Source organism: Acanthochromis polyacanthus, chromosome 16, assembly GCF_021347895.1.
Source record: "Acanthochromis polyacanthus isolate Apoly-LR-REF ecotype Palm Island chromosome 16, KAUST_Apoly_ChrSc, whole genome shotgun sequence".
In the NCBI taxonomy this organism is placed as follows: Eukaryota; Metazoa; Chordata; class Actinopteri; family Pomacentridae; genus Acanthochromis; species Acanthochromis polyacanthus.
The window spans coordinates 39064431-39082141 of record NC_067128.1 but is presented as its reverse complement, the minus strand read 5'-3'; the positions used below and the strand labels follow the sequence as shown (position 1 = coordinate 39082141).

The 17711-nt window shown below is 46.9% G+C and overlaps 1 protein-coding gene, 1 long non-coding RNA gene and 5 other non-coding genes across 9 annotated transcripts; all 7 read right to left on the bottom strand.

The window, feature by feature from the left end:
• Positions 1 to 499: 499 nt before the first annotated feature.
• On the bottom strand, positions 500 to 572 carry trnav-aac (transfer RNA valine (anticodon AAC)). The gene has a single exon. It is a non-coding gene; the product is annotated as a tRNA-Val (tRNA).
• Positions 573 to 709: 137 nt separating this feature from the next.
• trnad-guc (transfer RNA aspartic acid (anticodon GUC)) lies at positions 710 to 781 on the bottom strand. The gene has a single exon. It is a non-coding gene; the product is annotated as a tRNA-Asp (tRNA).
• A 2987-nt stretch (positions 782 to 3768) lies between these two features.
• On the bottom strand, positions 3769 to 3841 carry trnav-cac (transfer RNA valine (anticodon CAC)). Its single transcript has one exon. It is a non-coding gene; the product is annotated as a tRNA-Val (tRNA).
• Positions 3842 to 4736: 895 nt separating this feature from the next.
• Positions 4737 to 8398, bottom strand: LOC127530328 (proline-rich protein 12-like). 3 transcript variants are annotated; one of them, XM_051936944.1, is made up of 4 exons: positions 7526 to 8398; positions 6492 to 7426; positions 5896 to 6401; positions 4737 to 5819 (listed from the first exon to the last, which is right to left on the bottom strand). In XM_051936944.1, exons 2-4 carry the CDS (start codon positions 7101 to 7103, stop codon positions 5147 to 5149), a joined length of 1791 nt encoding a protein of 596 aa, XP_051792904.1. In that variant the 5' UTR covers positions 7104 to 7426; positions 7526 to 8398; the 3' UTR covers positions 4737 to 5146. The 3 variants fall into 2 exon arrangements, with proteins under 3 accessions (XP_051792904.1, XP_051792905.1, XP_051792903.1); XM_051936943.1 differs by having other exon boundaries at positions 5896 to 7426.
• A 341-nt stretch (positions 8399 to 8739) lies between these two features.
• On the bottom strand, positions 8740 to 10562 carry LOC127530371 (uncharacterized). Its single transcript, XR_007936984.1, has 3 exons — positions 10343 to 10562; positions 10040 to 10256; positions 8740 to 9948 (listed from the first exon to the last, which is right to left on the bottom strand). It is a non-coding gene; the product is annotated as an uncharacterized LOC127530371 (long non-coding RNA).
• Positions 10563 to 13123: 2561 nt separating this feature from the next.
• trnav-aac (transfer RNA valine (anticodon AAC)) lies at positions 13124 to 13196 on the bottom strand. Its single transcript has one exon. It is a non-coding gene; the product is annotated as a tRNA-Val (tRNA).
• Positions 13197 to 16394: 3198 nt separating this feature from the next.
• trnav-cac (transfer RNA valine (anticodon CAC)) lies at positions 16395 to 16467 on the bottom strand. The gene has a single exon. It is a non-coding gene; the product is annotated as a tRNA-Val (tRNA).
• Positions 16468 to 17711: the final 1244 nt, after the last annotated feature.

Here is a 17711-nt window from a genome sequence, read left to right as displayed (position 1 = left end):
TTCCTGGATTGTTTAACAGTGTTACACTGTTTTGACAAACTCTGTTTCCAAATCTTTATTTATTTGTCAATAAATATAACGTTTATTTGGCAATAAAGTCGATATAATGTGTACTAGGCCTAGAGAAGTGACTGTGCACAATGCAAATAGTGTAAAATGAGATATAATTACTGTTTAGCCAACTTGAATGATACATATTTTTATTAAAAATTATTTACTTGAGCCTACTATTTGTTATTAATGTAACAATAGTGTAAACGTATTTGTAATAGCCTCTGAATGAAGCTGAGTCAGAGTTCATATGAGGAGCGTGCACCTGCCCTGACCTCCCTCTGACCCCCAGGAGCCTAGTGTTCAAAGACAAGCTGCTGTGATTTACAGTGCAACGTCACAATATAACACTAACTATGGATTGTTATTCATGTTTTATTGAACCAACATATGAAGCAGTGAGTGACCATGTATTTTACCAGAATAATGTTACCTGTGAGTAAAACATTGTTTCCGCCCAGTTTCGAACTGGGGACCTTTCGCGTGTTAGGCGAACGTGATGACCGCTACACTACGGAAACCAGTGGTTGGTGACGCCTTCAAGGACGTAGCACAAAGCTACGATCACATCATAAGGTCAAACTTTCAGCCGATTTTCACCCCGACTGCCATTCCAGAAAGATAGACTTCTAAACAAGAAACTGGAAAACCTTCTTCACTCCCCGTCGGGGAATCGAACCCCGGTCTTCCGCGTGACAGGCGGAGATACTGTCCACTATACTAACGAGGAAGGCGAAGACGGTCTTGTGACCACACTGAGCCAATCACACTTTCAGTGTCTCCAGTCACACTATGGCTGTCATATATTTTTAGCCACTAACGGCATTGTAGAGACGCTGTTTGACCACTTTGGAACACACCTGAAGACCCGCCATCCTGCGGTGTCTGACAAACTAAATATACAAATGGAGATTGATACGACAGCATGTGCAGTGAGTTTTAGGATTAAATTACATGTAGACGTAAGTAACCTTAAGCCAACGGTGAGACTGAAACCTAATATGTGGGTGTCCTCACACTATTTGAGAAGCGCGAGGAGTTAACTTAAGCTAACACTAACTTTTTGCCTAAGCTGACATTAATATACATACATATATATATATATATATATATATATATATATATATATATATAGGCAATAATAATATAATAAATAGGCAACAATGGAGAAACTTGGAGGGGTGTGATTGGGAGGAATGGCCTACCCGATCTGAACTCGAGTGGTGTCTTTTTATTGGACTTTCGTGCTAGTCATGGATTGACCATAACGAACACCATGTTCAAGCATAAGGCTGCTCATAAGTGTACCTGCTACCAGAACACCTTAGGTCAAAGGTCGATGATCGACTTCATAGTCGTATCATCAGATCTGCGCGGCCGTATGTTTTGGACACTCGGGTGAAGAGAGGAGCAGAGCTGTCAACTGCTCACCACCTGGTGGTGAGTTGGATCCGATGGCGGGGAAGGCTGGCGGACAGACCTGGCAAACCCAAACGTGTAGTGTGGGTGAACTGGGAGCGTCTGACGGAGGACCCTGTCCATGGGCTTTTCAACTTCCACCTCCGGAAGAGCTTCTCCTGCATCCTGGGGGAGGTTGGGGACATGGAGTCCGAGTGGTCCATGTTCAAAGCCTCCATTGCAGAAGCGGCTGTTCGGAGCTGTGGCCTGAAGGTCACTGGTGCCTGTCGCAACCCGCTGGTGGACACCGGCGGTGAGGGAAGCCGTCAGGCTGAAGAAGGAGGCCTTTCGGGCTTGGCTTGCTCGGAGGTCTCCTGAAGCGGCCGACGGGTACCGGTTGGCCAAAAGGGCGGCGTCTGCGGCAGTCGCGGAGGCAAAAACTCGGGTGTGGGAGGAGTTCGGGGAGGCTATGGAGGAGGACTTTCGGTTGGCCTCAAGGAGGTTCTGGCAAACCATCCGGCGCCTCAGGAAGGGAACACAGGGATTTGCTCAGGTTGTGCACAGTCGGGGCGGAGAACTGTTGACCCGTACTGAGGATATTGTCGGCCGGTGGAAGGAGCACTTTGAGGAACTCCTGAACCCGGTAAACACGTCCTCTGTGAGGGAGGCAGAGCCTGAAGACTTGGGCGAATCTTCGTCCATATCCGTGGCAGAGGTCGCCGAGGTAGCTCAGGAGCTCCTTGGTGGCAAGGCGCCAGGTGTGGCCGAGATTCACCCTGAGATGCTGAAGGCTCTGGACATTCTTGGACCATCTTGGTTGACACATCCCTACAATGTCGCGTGGGCATCGGTACGGTACCCGCGGAGTGGCAGACCGGGGTGGCGGTCCCCATTTTCAAAAAGGGGGACCGGAGAGTGTGCTCCAACTACAGGGGTGTCACACTTCTCAGCCTCCCCGGGAAAGTCTACTCTAGGGGGCTGGAAAGGAGGCTCCAACCGATTGTCGAACCTCGGATTCAGGAGCAGCAGTGCGGATTCCGTCTCGAACGCTGAACAGTAGACCAGCTCTTTACTCTTGCGGAGCTGCTGAGGGGGTCATGGGAGTTCGACCTACCAGTCTACGTGTGTTTTGTAGATCTGGAGAAGGCCTACCACCGTGTCCCCCGAGGGGCTCTGTGGGAGGCACTGCAGGAGTATGGGGCACCGGGCTCGTTGATACGAGCCATTCGGTCCCTGTATAACCAAAGTGAGAGCTGTGTCCGCATACTCGGCACAAAGTCAAACTCGTTTCCGGTGGGTGTTGGACTCCACCAGGGCGGTCCCTTGTCTCCGCCGAGTGTGAAGCGGCGGGGATGCGGATCAGCACCTCAAAGTCCGAGGCCATGATTCTCTGCCAGAAACCGGTGTTTCAACATGGCTTAGACTTTTGGTTGGCACAGAACTCAGTGGCGGATGTGACTTTGAAGCCTCCGGCTCTTGATTTACTAGTGATGCCTGCATCTCAGGCTTTTGCTGAATGAGTGTTCAGCATTACGGGTGACTTGACGAGCGCCCGTAGCAACAGGGCAAGTGTAATCTCCGAGAGAAGCGCCTTTCTAAAGCCAAACCGGGATAAGACAGGAAAAAACCAAGACAGAGATAGGCTTCACTGTTAGTGCCTCTGTGCTGCAATCATGTCCCCTTTTCCCGTCTCAACATTTTCATATTTTTCTACACTGTTTCAAATGGCGTACATTTGAAAAAGGTTCTTGTAAATCGTGAAAATGGGTGTTGCACAGTTAAATGGTTCGATTGTTGTTTTGATGGCCCATGAATGTCCTTATAGCAAATACTGATTAGCAAAAGTGGGCATAGACTTAAGTTTTGATGCCTTTAAACAAACGTTGAATTGAAATGGGTGTGTGATTAAATGTGTCGGCAAGATTTTGATGCCTTAGTAAGAAAATACTAAATTAAAATGGGCATGACAGTTAAGCTGTTATGATCTTCTTTTGCTGTCTTGAGAAGATTGGAGCTTAATTCTTGCAGGTTGAGGTGATGAAACTTAAAACAGAAATATATCTTTGTTGCCCTTTCATAAAAGTGTACAAAGACAAGACGAAGGTGCTGAAAATATTCTTCCATCTGTACTGGTCAGCGAGTCCAGTGAAAATATGAATATCAACAATATCAATGAACCCAGTGTCAGAGAATCAAACCTGACTAACATCACAATATAACACAAACTACGGATTGTTATTCATGTTTTATTGAACCAACATAGGAAGCAGTGAGTGACCATGTATCTTATCAGAATAATGTTACCTGTGAGTAAAGCATTGTTTCCGCCCAGTTTCGAACTGGGGACCTTTCGCGTGTGAGGCGAACGTGATAACCACTACACTACAGAAACCAGTGGCAGGCGATGTGTTCAAGGACGTAGGACAAAGCTGCGATCATATCACAAGGTCACATTTTTAACCGGTTTTCATCCCGACGAGCAAAGATATGATTGCATGAGTACAGATGGGGGATTAGCTCAAATGGTAGAGCGCTCGCTTAGCATAAGATGGGGCCCAATCTTTGCGCCCCCGGCACACGCGAAAAAGACGCAAATGACGTTAAAAGGAGGCGAGTTTTCACGGAAAAGTGAATGGAGGATGCTCCAGTAACATTTGAGCATACTACGGTTCAGAGATTAAAAACGACGTGTATACCAGAGTCTGATTCGATCCCACGATCTTTGTTTGAAGCAGACGCTCGTGCCTGTAACAATAGGAACTATTGTTTAGTTCCATGTTGACACACGGACTTGTTTTTATGTGACACCGCCCGAGTTATCAGACCGAGCTGAATGAACCTTTCACGCCACAGTTTTATTAAAGTCTATCACCCGGTTGGGTTGAAACAGTACTAAGTGTGTACGCTTCTTGAGAAGATAGAACAGACTATAACAGTTCCATTCTTCCGCGACATTGTATCCATTATATAGTCCCACCCAATAGAGCAGATTCTTTCATCCATAACATTTCAGCTATGCAAGATATATTTGCTTCCTGGATTGTTTAACAATGTTACACTGTTTTGACAAACTGTTTCCAAACCTTTATTTATTTGTCAATAAATATAACGTTTATTTGGCAATAAAGTCTATATAATGTGTACTAGGTCTAGAGAAGTGACTGTGCACAATGCAAATAGTTTAAAATGAGATATAATTACTGTCTAGTCAACTTGAAGCATACATATTTTATTATAAATTATTTATTTGAGCCTACTATTTGTTATTAATGTAACAATAGTGTAAATGTATTTGTAATAGCCTCTGAATGAACCAGAGTCAGAGTTCATATGAGGAGCATGCACCTGCCCTGACCTTCCTCTGACCCCCAGGAGCCTGGTGTTCAAAGACAAGCTGCTGTGATTTACAGTGCCCCTGACCTCAGTTAAGTAAACACTGCACACTCCAGTCTTCAGGCAATTAAAAGCAAAGCGATGAATAGGAATCTTTGAACAGCATTTATTTACAAAAACAAAGTAAAGACATCACACACTTCCACCAATAAACAACAATAAACAATGTGGAAATATAATACAGTATACTGAGTAATATAAATGAAATAAAGACAACACCATGCAAACTATATACAAATAAACAATATCAACAGTATTTACACATAGTTATGGTTATATTTACAAGTGTGTGTCCACCTCCAGATTAGGGGGGTGGGTTTCCTGGTTTCTTCTGCTGGCGCTGTTCTGCCAGCCACTCCTCTAAAGATTTGCCACCTGAGAAAGTGGGGCAAAAAGTGGCACTCCCGAAGCGGCTATGGCCAAACTCTTTTGTTTTGGGCTGCCCACACTTGGTGCACTTGTTGAATGCCACATTACGCACATACTTTCTTTTGTGGGCTCCACTGGCCTCCTCTTCTGCCCTGCGTCGCCTGTTCCTCTGTGTGAAGCGGGACACAGACACAGAGGCAGTGGGGGCAGGAGCTACTGGTGCAGCAGGAAACACTGGAGTTGGAGCCAGGACAGGAGCTGCAGAGGGGCTACCTGCACTTGCTCCCATGACCACCGGCACAGGGTTCACTATAAAGGATGGGGGCAGTGGTGCAGGAGCTGGGAGAGGAGGAGGAGGAGGAGCTGCTGGTGCGATGGGCCGAACAACTGTGGCACTAGCAGGTCGTCTGCCCGGCCGCAGCTTAAGAGCCTGTCCCGCTCTGTTTGGAGGAAGGACAAACTCATGTCGGGGCCCTGATGTGGAGGGAGCCTCATTCAGCCTTTCCCGCGGAGCAGGAAGCTGTGAAGTGGCCACAGCAATGCGGTCTTCTGCAGCAAGACCCTGGGTAAGGACACTCAGCTCCTGGGTGTTCTCCCTTCGATTAAACCTGCAAACATACAATTTTAATCATTAAATGACTGCTGTACTTTTCAAATGTCAATTTTTGAAACTATTGTGCTTACCACTGAGTAAGAGTCCTCTGATTCAGTACAAAAAGTTGAAGAGAGGTGGCCTCCATCAGGGTGTGGCAGTTCAGCACCAGGTCTCGGATGTGGTGGTAGTCATTTAACACCTTTGTCCACCGAGGAAGGCGGACTCCATCCTTCTTAGTTGGAGACTTGTGCAGTGCACAAAGCTTGATGCACATGGCCTCAACTAAGCGACTAGTGCTGGGCCACTGAGCCGGCCCTCCTGGATGACCAATCAGGCACCTCTTCACACTGTCCACACCCGGTGTCACTCCTGTGTTCATGGGGGCCTTGAAGCGTCCGTGGGCGAGCTTGGGCTGGTGTCTGGGCTGATACTGGATCCTCCTCTTGTCCCCATCAGGAAGAGCACTCCACAGGCGGATGACCTCTGTGACCTGCTGCTCGTCCAGGTAGAGTGCCTGACGGATGGACACCAGGTACTCGGCCAAATTCTGGACCTTATCCCACCCAGCGATGCCATCGGGTCCAAGAACTGCAGCCTGCAAAAAAGAAGTATTAAAATATAAAACAGCATGTGAAATCTCAAAGGAAAAAAGCAAATAAAAAGTACCAATGAGTAGCCTACTTACGGGAGCCTGGAGTGCATCACTGGACCCAGTTGATGTTGTAGGGTCAGAGGCTGCACTCGGCTCGGCAGAAGGGTGTAGAGGAGGCCCGGCAGGGTGCTGCAGAGGATGGTCCAGAAGAGGCTCGGCAGGGCGCTGTGTAGGAGGGTTCAGAGGAGGCCCAGCAGGGTGCTGAAGAGGAGGGTGCACAGGAGGCCCGGCAGGACGTTGAGGAGAAGGCCCAGGAGGTTGCTGTGGTGGAGGCAGGCTTTGGCTGGATGTGGATGGCTGTGGTGAGGGTGGTCCTGATGCAGAGTTAGAGGGGTTGAAGGCCTGGGGGCTACTGCTGTGAACTGGGACAGTCTCAGAGGGGTCATAGAGGACGGGCACTGTGATGTCCTCAGGTTCCTCCTCCACAAAGCCTTCATCCTGCACCTCCTCATCATCCATCTGCTCCACCAGTCGATCCTCTTCCACCTGGTTATCCATGACAGTCAGGGATTTACCTGACTGACTGTACAGGTATTCCATACCTATCAGCTCCCCTGCAAAAGAGCACACATACAAAGTACAATACACCTTACTATAATGAAGTATTTGAAAAAAAGTATTGAAATACACACTCAAACTCTCCATATTAGTGATAATGTTTTGTTGCAAGAAATAAGAATCCCATAGATGTATTTCAGGATGAACCTGTATAATACATCTGTTTTTGTTAACATATCTGAGTTAACATTAATAATTCTTGCCTGTGTATGCCCCAGGAGGTCGGTAGCGCTCGTCCAAGGACCTCTTCAGGACCTTGCGGCTCAGCTGGTCCATTGCCTCCCTCTCAGAGCTGCTGTAGGTCCTCAGATCAGACTTTCCCCTTACTGCCTCCTCCATCCGGTCATCGTTCCAGCGCATCAGGCCTTCCAGGAGATAGGCCTGGAAGTGCGAGTCACTGGCACTGGTCCCTGGAGGTTAAACAAAGAAAAATAAAATACATGTACTCTATATTTCAGAACAAAAATCGTCAACTTTAAAATGGCAGTTTGCCTGAAAAAATAACCCACCTGGGATGAAGCGATTTAAATGGAGGTGGAAGGACTCCAACGAAGTGGAGCCACGAGCACACCGGTAGCAGCAGAGCTCCACACCACCCTTCTTCAGTGTGCCTGTCTTCATGTACAGAGGGAAGCGCTCTGGGTCCTGAATACAGGTGATGTGTCTCTGCTGGTCTATCCAGACCTGCTGGATACGCTCGTGGTCCAGCAGTGGTACTCCCAGAGTGTCCCTCCCCTTCTCACTGTCCATCTCATCAATGAGCGCCTTAATCCTCCTGGTGGTCTCCTCCACTCCTCTGGTCCTCTTGCGGCAGTGCAGCGCCAACTCCTTCCGGCTGATCAGCTTATCCAGGGCCTTCTCTGAGACTGGACGAACTCCTCTGGCCAGTAGCTCCCCCTGTTTGGCCAGCCGAAGAGCAGCCACATCATCTGGGTCCAGCTCAAAGATGCATTTGGAAAGTCGAGCCATGAAGGTGCCATAGAGCTGATGAGCCTCCGTTGTGACCCCTGCTGCAAAACGCCTCATGAAGTGCCAAATGTCCAGGCGCACTTGGAGCTCATTCCACTCTGCAAACATGGCTTTTACCTGAGACTGTCCATGTGCATGTGGGCTGCAGCAGTCTCTGTCCACGTACATGATAGCAGGTGGTGCCACTCCTGCCTCCCTGTACCTCTTCATGAGACCTGCTGCCATAGGCCACAGTCCATGCCCCTCTGCAGCTGTGAGCACTGACACCAAAACCTGGCCGTGCTCATTGCCCACGTTAGTGCACCAGCCAGCAGTGTTGGCAGCAGAACCGGCAAGTTTTTTGGTAACCTATATAAAAAAACAGTGAAATAAACAAATGTAACAAAAATATAAGATAAATGCACACTCACAGAATCATTCAAACTTGACTTTTTTTTTTTTTTTTTACCCTTTTGGTGGAATCCACCTTGAGGACGGAGCCAAAGACGGAGGTTATTTTGGCCTTGACCTCGGGTAGCCGCGAGAGGACGTCCCTGGCATACACAGACAACAGCCACTTGGGTTTAGGGAGGGGCGGGAGGGGCGGAGGCTCAGAGAACACTGGAGGTTCAATGATGGAGGAGTCAGCGAAAGGCTCACAGGCAGTGAAGTACTCAAACGTACGGCATGTCCATGCTGCACTGTGCACCTCTTGCAGCTTTTTGTAAAGCTGCGTGACACTGTTGCCCTGGGTCCTCTCCCGCATCATTATGACCACACGGTAGTCACACGAGTACCTACAAACAGTCAAAAAATTCTGTTCAATGTCACATCTTATTATTTTAATGTTAATGGCAGTAAAGCAATGTATTCTATTGTATACAGTACAAACACATTATCGTACACTGTACATCGTACATGAATGTGTTATACCTGTATGTCAGAATGGCGGGGAATTTTCTGCGGTGTCCCATGTCGAGCTGTCCCAGGATGTCCTCAGACCAAGCTGGATACTTCTTCTTGCACCCCTTGCACTCTAGATACTCTGTGGCCATATCATACCACCCATCTATGTCCAGAACCTTGCGCACAGTGCGGTAGAGCCCAGCAGCTGTCAACTTGTGGTTATTGCAGGCTGGCTGGACACAGACGAGTGGGATGGAGCACATCTTCAGGGGCATCCAGAGGAACAGAGGGCGGCAGAAGAAGAGGTCAGGAGAGGCAGGAGGCTGAGTGAAGATGGTCGGGGGCTGGGGAGGGTAACACCAGAAGTTGGGATTTGGTATCAGCTCTGGCTTCCCTGTTTTAGCGTTGGCCCTGAACAGAGTCTTCCTGATCCAGTCTTGCTGGAATGATGGGAGGTGCTCATTCCAGTGGACAGGAAGCTCTGCAGGGGGATGGAACACCGGGCCAGGAGTCCACACAGCTGGAGGAGCAGGGGCCGGGGCCAGGGCAGGAACAGGGGCGCGAGCAGGCTCTCTTGAGGCAGCAGTGGCTGCGCAAGAAGAGACAAAACAATTAGTTTATTGTTTTTATGTAAAGATTTTCACTGCATGTCTTTCTCAGCACTGCTGGACAGCCACTACGACTACAACCATTAGTAGAAAGCATGTCTGATTAGTAGCAAGGCGACATGATGATGAAACACTGGAGTTATGGAAGGAAGCTGTGAATATCATCCTGTTTTTCACCCAAGCACCATTAGGTCAAATACAAAAAGAAAAGTGGGATGGATCAGCCAAGTATGAAGCAAAGCAGCTCTAACACATACTGTGAGCACCTATAAACTACAACATTCTGCAGCCACACTTAGGGGAGGTGTGAGATGAAGAATGGAGGTGTGAGATGAGGAATGAGCTTTGGTCAGTGATTGTGACAAAAATGAAAGAAATACAGTTTACATACACCTTTAAGTTCCCTTTTTGCTTTGATGAAGTGCACTCAAAGAGTAAATGTAGCTTGACACTTGATAAGTGCCATTTCTCTGTATTGTAAAAGAAAAGAACATTTAATGTAATTAAAAAATATTTTTATTTTATGAAATTGTTTGTGAAACATTGTTTGGGATTAGATACCTTGAGGAAGTTGTTCCTCAGCCTGTGAGGCCACCATCACCATCTCCTGGTCGTCTTCCTCCTCAAAAAAATCCCCAGCAGCAGTGTCTGTAAAATAATATAGAAAACTAAGCACATGTCACCAGCACACCTGTACACATAAACTGATACTCACCACAGGTAAAGAGCTGTCTCTGGGCTGTGGACTGTGACGAAGGGGGGCAACGTGGCACTGCAGCTGTGATTTAAAACAGACGTCTGTAAGTTTGATATACTGAATATAAACTAATAATTTTAATGCTTGCAAATCACCTTAGTACTTACAGGGTTTGGCTGGAGACAATATTTTTTGTGCCAGCTGTGAAGCAGACAAAGGCTTCCCCCGCGCCAGCAGGGCCTTCACAGTGGCAGCAACCTGGAGCCTGCTCTGTGTTGCAGCAGGTGGAGGAGGAACAGACACAGTGGCAGTGGGCATGGTGGCAGCAGCAGACACAGCAGCAGTGGGGGCAGGTGCAGTGGCAATGGTGGTGGGCACAGGGGCTGGAGCCGAAGCCTGCCTCTTCAGCACATATGCTTTGAAGAGGGCCATGTTGGTGTTTGGCCTGGCTGTTGCCTTTTTCAGGTAGGTGATGAGAGCCTGGGCTTCCTTGCTTTGGTCCTCATACACCTCCTTCATGGACCTGCCCCTGAAGTCGCCAAACTCCACCATTAGACAGCCAGAGTCTCCGGTCCTCTGGGCCTCCTGCAGCATGGCCTGTTTTCTCTGGTACACCTCCACAGCCTCCCCTATCTCCCTGATCTGGGAGGTGTACCTGAGGAACAGGTGTTTACTGGCTGACAGCGGGTTGTCCCTCTCCTCTTCCGCCATAATGCTGCTGACCAGGTAGACCCCATAACCCAGCGCATTCTCAAGCAGCCACCGGAACCTCTGGCCCTGGTACTTCCCCAGCTGGATCCTGCAGTGAGCCAGAACCAGGAACTGGTCCCCGGGATCCCCTCCGTTTTGCCTCACGAAGGCAGTGGCCTCGGCCAGAACCTCGTCCTTGCTCCTGGCTCTCCCTGCCACCACAATCTCACTCCGGTTTGCCTCTTCAGTTGGCCCCATGAGGAGTCGCCCCTGAGGAGTTTTGCGAAGCACTGGGTATGCATACATAATCTGAGAGGAAACAGCCATAAACAGATGGTTATATTTATAGACATTCTTTTAAATTATAAAATAATCATAACATTGGATTTATATCACATTTTTCACTCAGCATTCAAAGAACTTACAAATGGGCAATTCCCTGCTCCCCTGAAACAGTACTAAGTAATTGTATTAAATTAGTGGTATTAATTGTCATGAAATACTGTACAATCTTATCATTTTTAGTTTTGTTGTACTACCTGCACTGTCGTGACAGCAGCCAGCCCGCCCACCCAAACGCAACCGCGTTGATTTAAATTAAGCGTGACGTACATTTATTTTGTATTTTAAAAAAAATACAGTGATAATTTTGTTAATTGTTAAAACAATAACACTTGTTGGTATACTCTTGTTGGTGTAATACCATGTACAAATAGTCATTTTATGACAGGTGATCCCATAATTATACTGGGGTGCACACAGTGAATAAGAGGTTTGAGGTGGGCATTTATTTAAAGCCTTATTATGACGAGATCATTCTAAACTTACGTTAGCTACTCCCCGAGCGCTATATACTCTGAACCAACTAGTGAAAGAGAGATGTACATCACAGAAAAGTCGGTATTATGTGCTCTCTTTGTTGTGTACCCAATATTTTAGCATCAACGTCACACTAGGCATTACCAAAGTGCTGTTTTTCGCAATAAACATGTCACGCTAACAACAACAGGATACAGTTACTGTCTAAGACACATTTAGCTGCTGAAAAATGGAATATGTTTACACTTACCGCTTGCTAAAAGATAGCCCTGACAGCTGTGGATGACCGTTTATCATTTTCCTCCGAGAGCTTAAAAAGGATCCGGAAGATGGAACGTGATTGGTCAAAAGTAAGCCCACAGGCTCTGGACGTGATTGGCCCAACGGAACATGAGGTCGTGCGCTGGTTGGCTGTTTTGGGCTTACTTTGGGCTTACTTTGCTTGAGGTCCTGCGCTGATTGGTTGGCTCGGGCTTACTTTGGGCTTACTTTGGGCTTACTTTGCTCTAACAGCAGAGTGCAGCAGGCGCAAGCGAGAGGTAGCGGGATCAATGCCCGCATCCTCCAATACATTTACTACTCAGATAACATTAGTTCTTGCTGCAATTGGAACATAGGTAAATTATAGTGTCTATCGATAAACTGATAAGATGGGGCCCAATCTTCTCGCCCCCTCGCACATGCGAAAATGACACAAATGACGTAAAAAGGAGGCGAGTTTTCACGGAAAAGTGAATGGAGGATGCTCCAGTAACATTTGAGCGTACTACGGTTCAGAGATTAAAACAACGTGTATACCAGAGTCTGTTGCGATCTCACGATCCTTGTTTTAAGCAGACGCTAGTGCCATTCTTCCGCGACATTGTATCCATTATATAGTCCCACCCAATAGAGCAGATTCTTTCATCCATAACATTAAAGCTATGCCAGGTGTATTTGCTTCCTGGATTGTTTAACAGTGTTACACTGTTTTGACAAACTCTGTTTCCAAATCTTTATTTATTTGTCAATAAATATAACGTTTATTTGGCAATAAAGTCGATATAATGTGTACTAGGCCTAGAGAAGTGACTGTGCACAATGCAAATAGTGTAAAATGAGATATAATTACTGTTTAGCCAACTTGAAGGATACATATTCTTATTATAAATTATTTACTTGAGCCTACTATTTGTTATTAATGTAACAATAGTGTAAATGTATTTGTAATAGCCTCTGAATGAAGCTGAGTCAGAGTTCATATGAGGAGCGTGCACCTGCCCTGACCTCCCTCTGACCCCCAGGAGCCTAGTGTTCAAAGACAAGCTGCTGTGATTTACAGTGCAACGTCACAATATAACACTAACTATGGATTGTTATTCATGTTTTATTGAACCAACATATGAAGCAGTGAGTGACCATGTATTTTACCAGAATAATGTTACCTGTGAGTAAAACATTGTTTCCGCCCAGTTTCAAACTGGGGACCTTTCGCGTGTTAGGCGAACGTGATGACCGCTACACTACGGAAACCAGTGGTTGGTGACGCCTTCAAGGACGTAGCACAAAGCTACGATCACATCGTAAGGTCAAACTTTCAGCCCATTTTCACCCCGACTGCCATTCCAGAAAGATAGACTTCTAAACAAGAAACTGGAAAACCTTCTTCACTCCCCGTCGGGGAATCGAACCCCGGTCTTCCGCGTGACAGGCGGAGATACTGTCCACTATACTGACGAGGAAGGTGAAGACGGTCTTGTGACCACACTGAGCCAATCACACTTTCAGTGTCTCCAGTCACACTGTGGCTGTCATATATTTTTAGCCACTAACGGCATTGTAGAGACGCTGTTTGACCACTTTGGAACACACCTGAAGACCCGCCATCCTGCGGTGTCTGACAAACTAAATATACAAATGGAGATTGATACGACAGCATGTGCAGTGAGTTTTAGGATTAAATTACATGTAGACGTAAGTAACCTTAAGCCAACGGTGAGACTGAAACCTAATATGTGGGTGTCCTCACACTATTTGAGAAGCGCGAGGAGTTAACTTAAGCTAACACTAACTTTTTGCCTAAGCTGACATTAATATACATATATATATATATATATATATATATATATATATATATATATATATATAGGCAATAATAATATAATAAATAGGCAACAATGGAGAAACTTGGAGGGGTGTGATTGGGAGGAATGGCCTACCCGATCTGAACTCGAGTGGTGTCTTGTTATTGGACTTTCGCGCTAGTCATGGATTGACCATAACGAACACCATGTTCAAGCATAAGGCTGCTCATAAGTGTACCTGCTACCAGAACACCTGAGGTCAAAGGTCGATGATCGACTTCATAGTCGTATCATCAGATCTGCGCGGCCGTATGTTTTGGACACTCGGGTGAAGAGAGGAGCAGAGCTGTCAACTGATCACCACCTGGTGGTGAGTTGGATCCGATGGCGGGGAAGGCTGGCGGACAGACCTGGCAAACCCAAACGTGTAGTGTGGGTGAACTGGGAGTGTCTGACGGAGGACCCTGTCCATGGGCTTTTCAACTTCCACCTCCGGAAGAGCTTCTCCTGCATCCTGGGGGAGGTTGGGGACATGGAGTCCGAGTGGTCCATGTTCAAAGCCTCCATTGCAGAAGCGGCTGTTCGGAGCTGTGGCCTGAAGGTCACTGGTGCCTGTCGCAACCCGCTGGTGGACACCGGCGGTGAGGGAAGCCGTCAGGCTGAAGAAGGAGGCCTTTCGGGCTTGGCTTGCTCGGAGGTCTCCTGAAGCGGCCGACGGGTACCGGTTGGCCAAAAGGGCGGCGTCTGCGGCAGTCGCGGAGGCAAAAACTCGGGTGTGGGAGGAGTTCAGGGAGGCTATGGAGGAGGACTTTCGGTTGGCCTCAAGGAGGTTCTGGCAAACCATCCGGCGCCTCAGGAAGGGAACACAGGGATTTGCTCAGGTTGTGCACAGTCGGGGCGGAGAACTGTTGACCCGTACTGAGGATATTGTCGGCCGGTGGAAGGAGCACTTTGAGGAACTCCTGAACCCGGTAAACACGTCCTCTGTGAGGGAGGCAGAGCCTGAAGACTTGGGCGAATCTTCGTCCATATCCGTGGCAGAGGTCGCCGAGGTAGCTCAGGAGCTCCTTGGTGGCAAGGCGCCAGGTGTGGCCGAGATTCACCCTGAGATGCTGAAGGCTCTGGACATTCTTGGACCATCTTGGTTGACACATCCCTACAATGTCGCGTGGGCATCGGTACGGTACCCGCGGAGTGGCAGACCGGGGTGGTGGTCCCCATTTTCAAAAAGGGGGACCGGAGAGTGTGCTCCAACTACAGGGGTGTCACACTTCTCAGCCTCCCCGGGAAAGTCTACTCTAGGGGGCTGGAAAGGAGGCTCCAACCGATTGTCGAACCTCGGATTCAGGAGCAGCAGTGCGGATTCCGTCTCGAACGCTGAACAGTAGACCAGCTCTTTACTCTTGCGGAGCTGCTGAGGGGGTCATGGGAGTTCGACCTACCAGTCGACGTGTGTTTTGTAGATCTGGAGAAGGCCTACCACCGTGTCCCCCGAGGGGCTCTGTGGGAGGCACTGCAGGAGTATGGGGCACCGGGCTCGTTGATACGAGCCATTCGGTCCCTGTATAACCAAAGTGAGAGCTGTGTCCGCATACTCGGCACAAAGTCAAACTCGTTTCCGGTGGGTGTTGGACTCCACCAGGGCGGTCCCTTGTCTCCGCCGAGTGTGAAGCGGCGGGGATGCGGATCAGCACCTCAAAGTCCGAGGCCATGATTCTCTGCCAGAAACCGGTGTTTCAACATGGCTTAGACTTTTGGTTGGCACAGAACTCAGTGGCGGATGTGACTTTGAAGCCTCCGGCTCTTGATTTACTAGTGATGCCTGCATCTCAGGCTTTTGCTGAATGAGTGTTCAGCATTACGGGTGACTTGACGAGCGCCCGTAGCAACAGGGCAAGTGTAATCTCCGAGAGAAGCGCCTTTCTAAAGCCAAACCGGGATAAGACAGGAAAAAACCAAGACAGAGATAGGCTTCACTGTTAGTGCCTCTGTGCTGCAATCATGTCCCCTTTTCCCGTCTCAACATTTTCATATTTTTCTACACTGTTTCAAATGGCGTACATTTGAAAAAGGTTCTTGTAAATCGTGAAAATGGGTGTTGCACAGTTAAATGGTTCGATTGTTGTTTTGATGGCCCATGAATGTCCTTATAGCAAATACTGATTAGCAAAAGTGGGCATAGACTTAAGTTTTGATGCCTTTAAACAAACGTTGAATTGAAATGGGTGTGTGATTAAATGTGTCGGCAAGATTTTGATGCCTTAGTAAGAAAATACTAAATTAAAATGGGCATGACAGTTAAGCTGTTATGATCTTCTTTTGCTGTCTTGAGAAGATTGGAGCTTAATTCTTGCAGGTTGAGGTGATGAAACTTAAAACAGAAATATATCTTTGTTGCCCTTTCATAAAAGTGTACAAAGACAAGACGAAGGTGCTGAAAATATTCTTCCATCTGTACTGGTCAGCGAGTCCAGTGAAAATATGAATATCAACAATATCAATGAACCCAGTGTCAGAGAATCAAACCTGACTAACATCACAATATAACACAAACTACGGATTGTTATTCATGTTTTATTGAACCAACATAGGAAGCAGTGAGTGACCATGTATCTTATCAGAATAATGTTACCTGTGAGTAAAGCATTGTTTCCGCCCAGTTTCGAACTGGGGACCTTTCGCGTGTGAGGCGAACGTGATAACCACTACACTACAGAAACCAGTGGCAGGCGATGTGTTCAAGGACGTAGGACAAAGCTGCGATCATATCACAAGGTCACATTTTTAACCGGTTTTCATCCCGACGAGCAAAGATATGATTGCATGAGTACAGATGGGGGATTAGCTCAAATGGTAGAGCGCTCGCTGCGCAAAAGATGGGGCCCAATCTTTGCGCCCCCGGCACACGCGAAAAAGACGCAAATGACGTTAAAAGGAGGCGAGTTTTCACGGAAAAGTGAATGGAGGATGCTCCAGTAACATTTGAGCATACTACGGTTCAGAGATTAAAAACGACGTGTATACCAGAGTCTGATTCGATCCCACGATCTTTGTTTGAAGCAGACGCTCGTGCCTGTAACAATAGGAACTATTGTTTAGTTCCATGTTGACACACGGACTTGTTTTTATGTGACACCGCCCGAGTTATCAGACCGAGCTGAATGAACCTTTCACGCCACAGTTTTATTAAAGTCTATCACCCGGTTGGGTTGAAACAGTACTAAGTGTGTACGCTTCTTGAGAAGATAGAACAGACTATAACAGTTCCATTCTTCCGCGACATTGTATCCATTATATAGTCCCACCCAATAGAGCAATTTGCTTCCTGGATTGTTTAACAATGTTACACTGTTTTGACAAACTGTTTCCAAACCTTTATTTATTTGTCAATAAATATAACGTTTATTTGGCAATAAAGTCTATATAATGTGTACTAGGTCTAGAGAAGTGACTGTGCACAATGCAAATAGTTTAAAATGAGATATAATTACTGTCTAGTCAACTTGAAGCATACATATTTTATTATAAATTATTTATTTGAGCCTACTATTTGTTATTAATGTAACAATAGTGTAAATGTATTTGTAATAGCCTCTGAATGAACCAGAGTCAGAGTTCATATGAGGAGCATGCACCTGCCCTGACCTTCCTCTGACCCCCAGGAGCCTGGTGTTCAAAGACAAGCTGGCTGTGATTTACAGTGCCCCTGACCTCAGTTAAGTAAACACTGCACACTCCAGTCTTCAGGCAATTAAAAGCAAAGCGATGAATAGGAATCTTTGAACAGCATTTATTTACAAAAACAAAGTAAAGACATCACACACTTCCACCAATAAACAACAATAAACAATGTGGAAATATAATACAGTATACTGAGTAATATAAATGAAATAAAGACAACACCATGCAAACTATATACAAATAAACAATATCAACAGTATTTACACATAGTTATGGTTATATT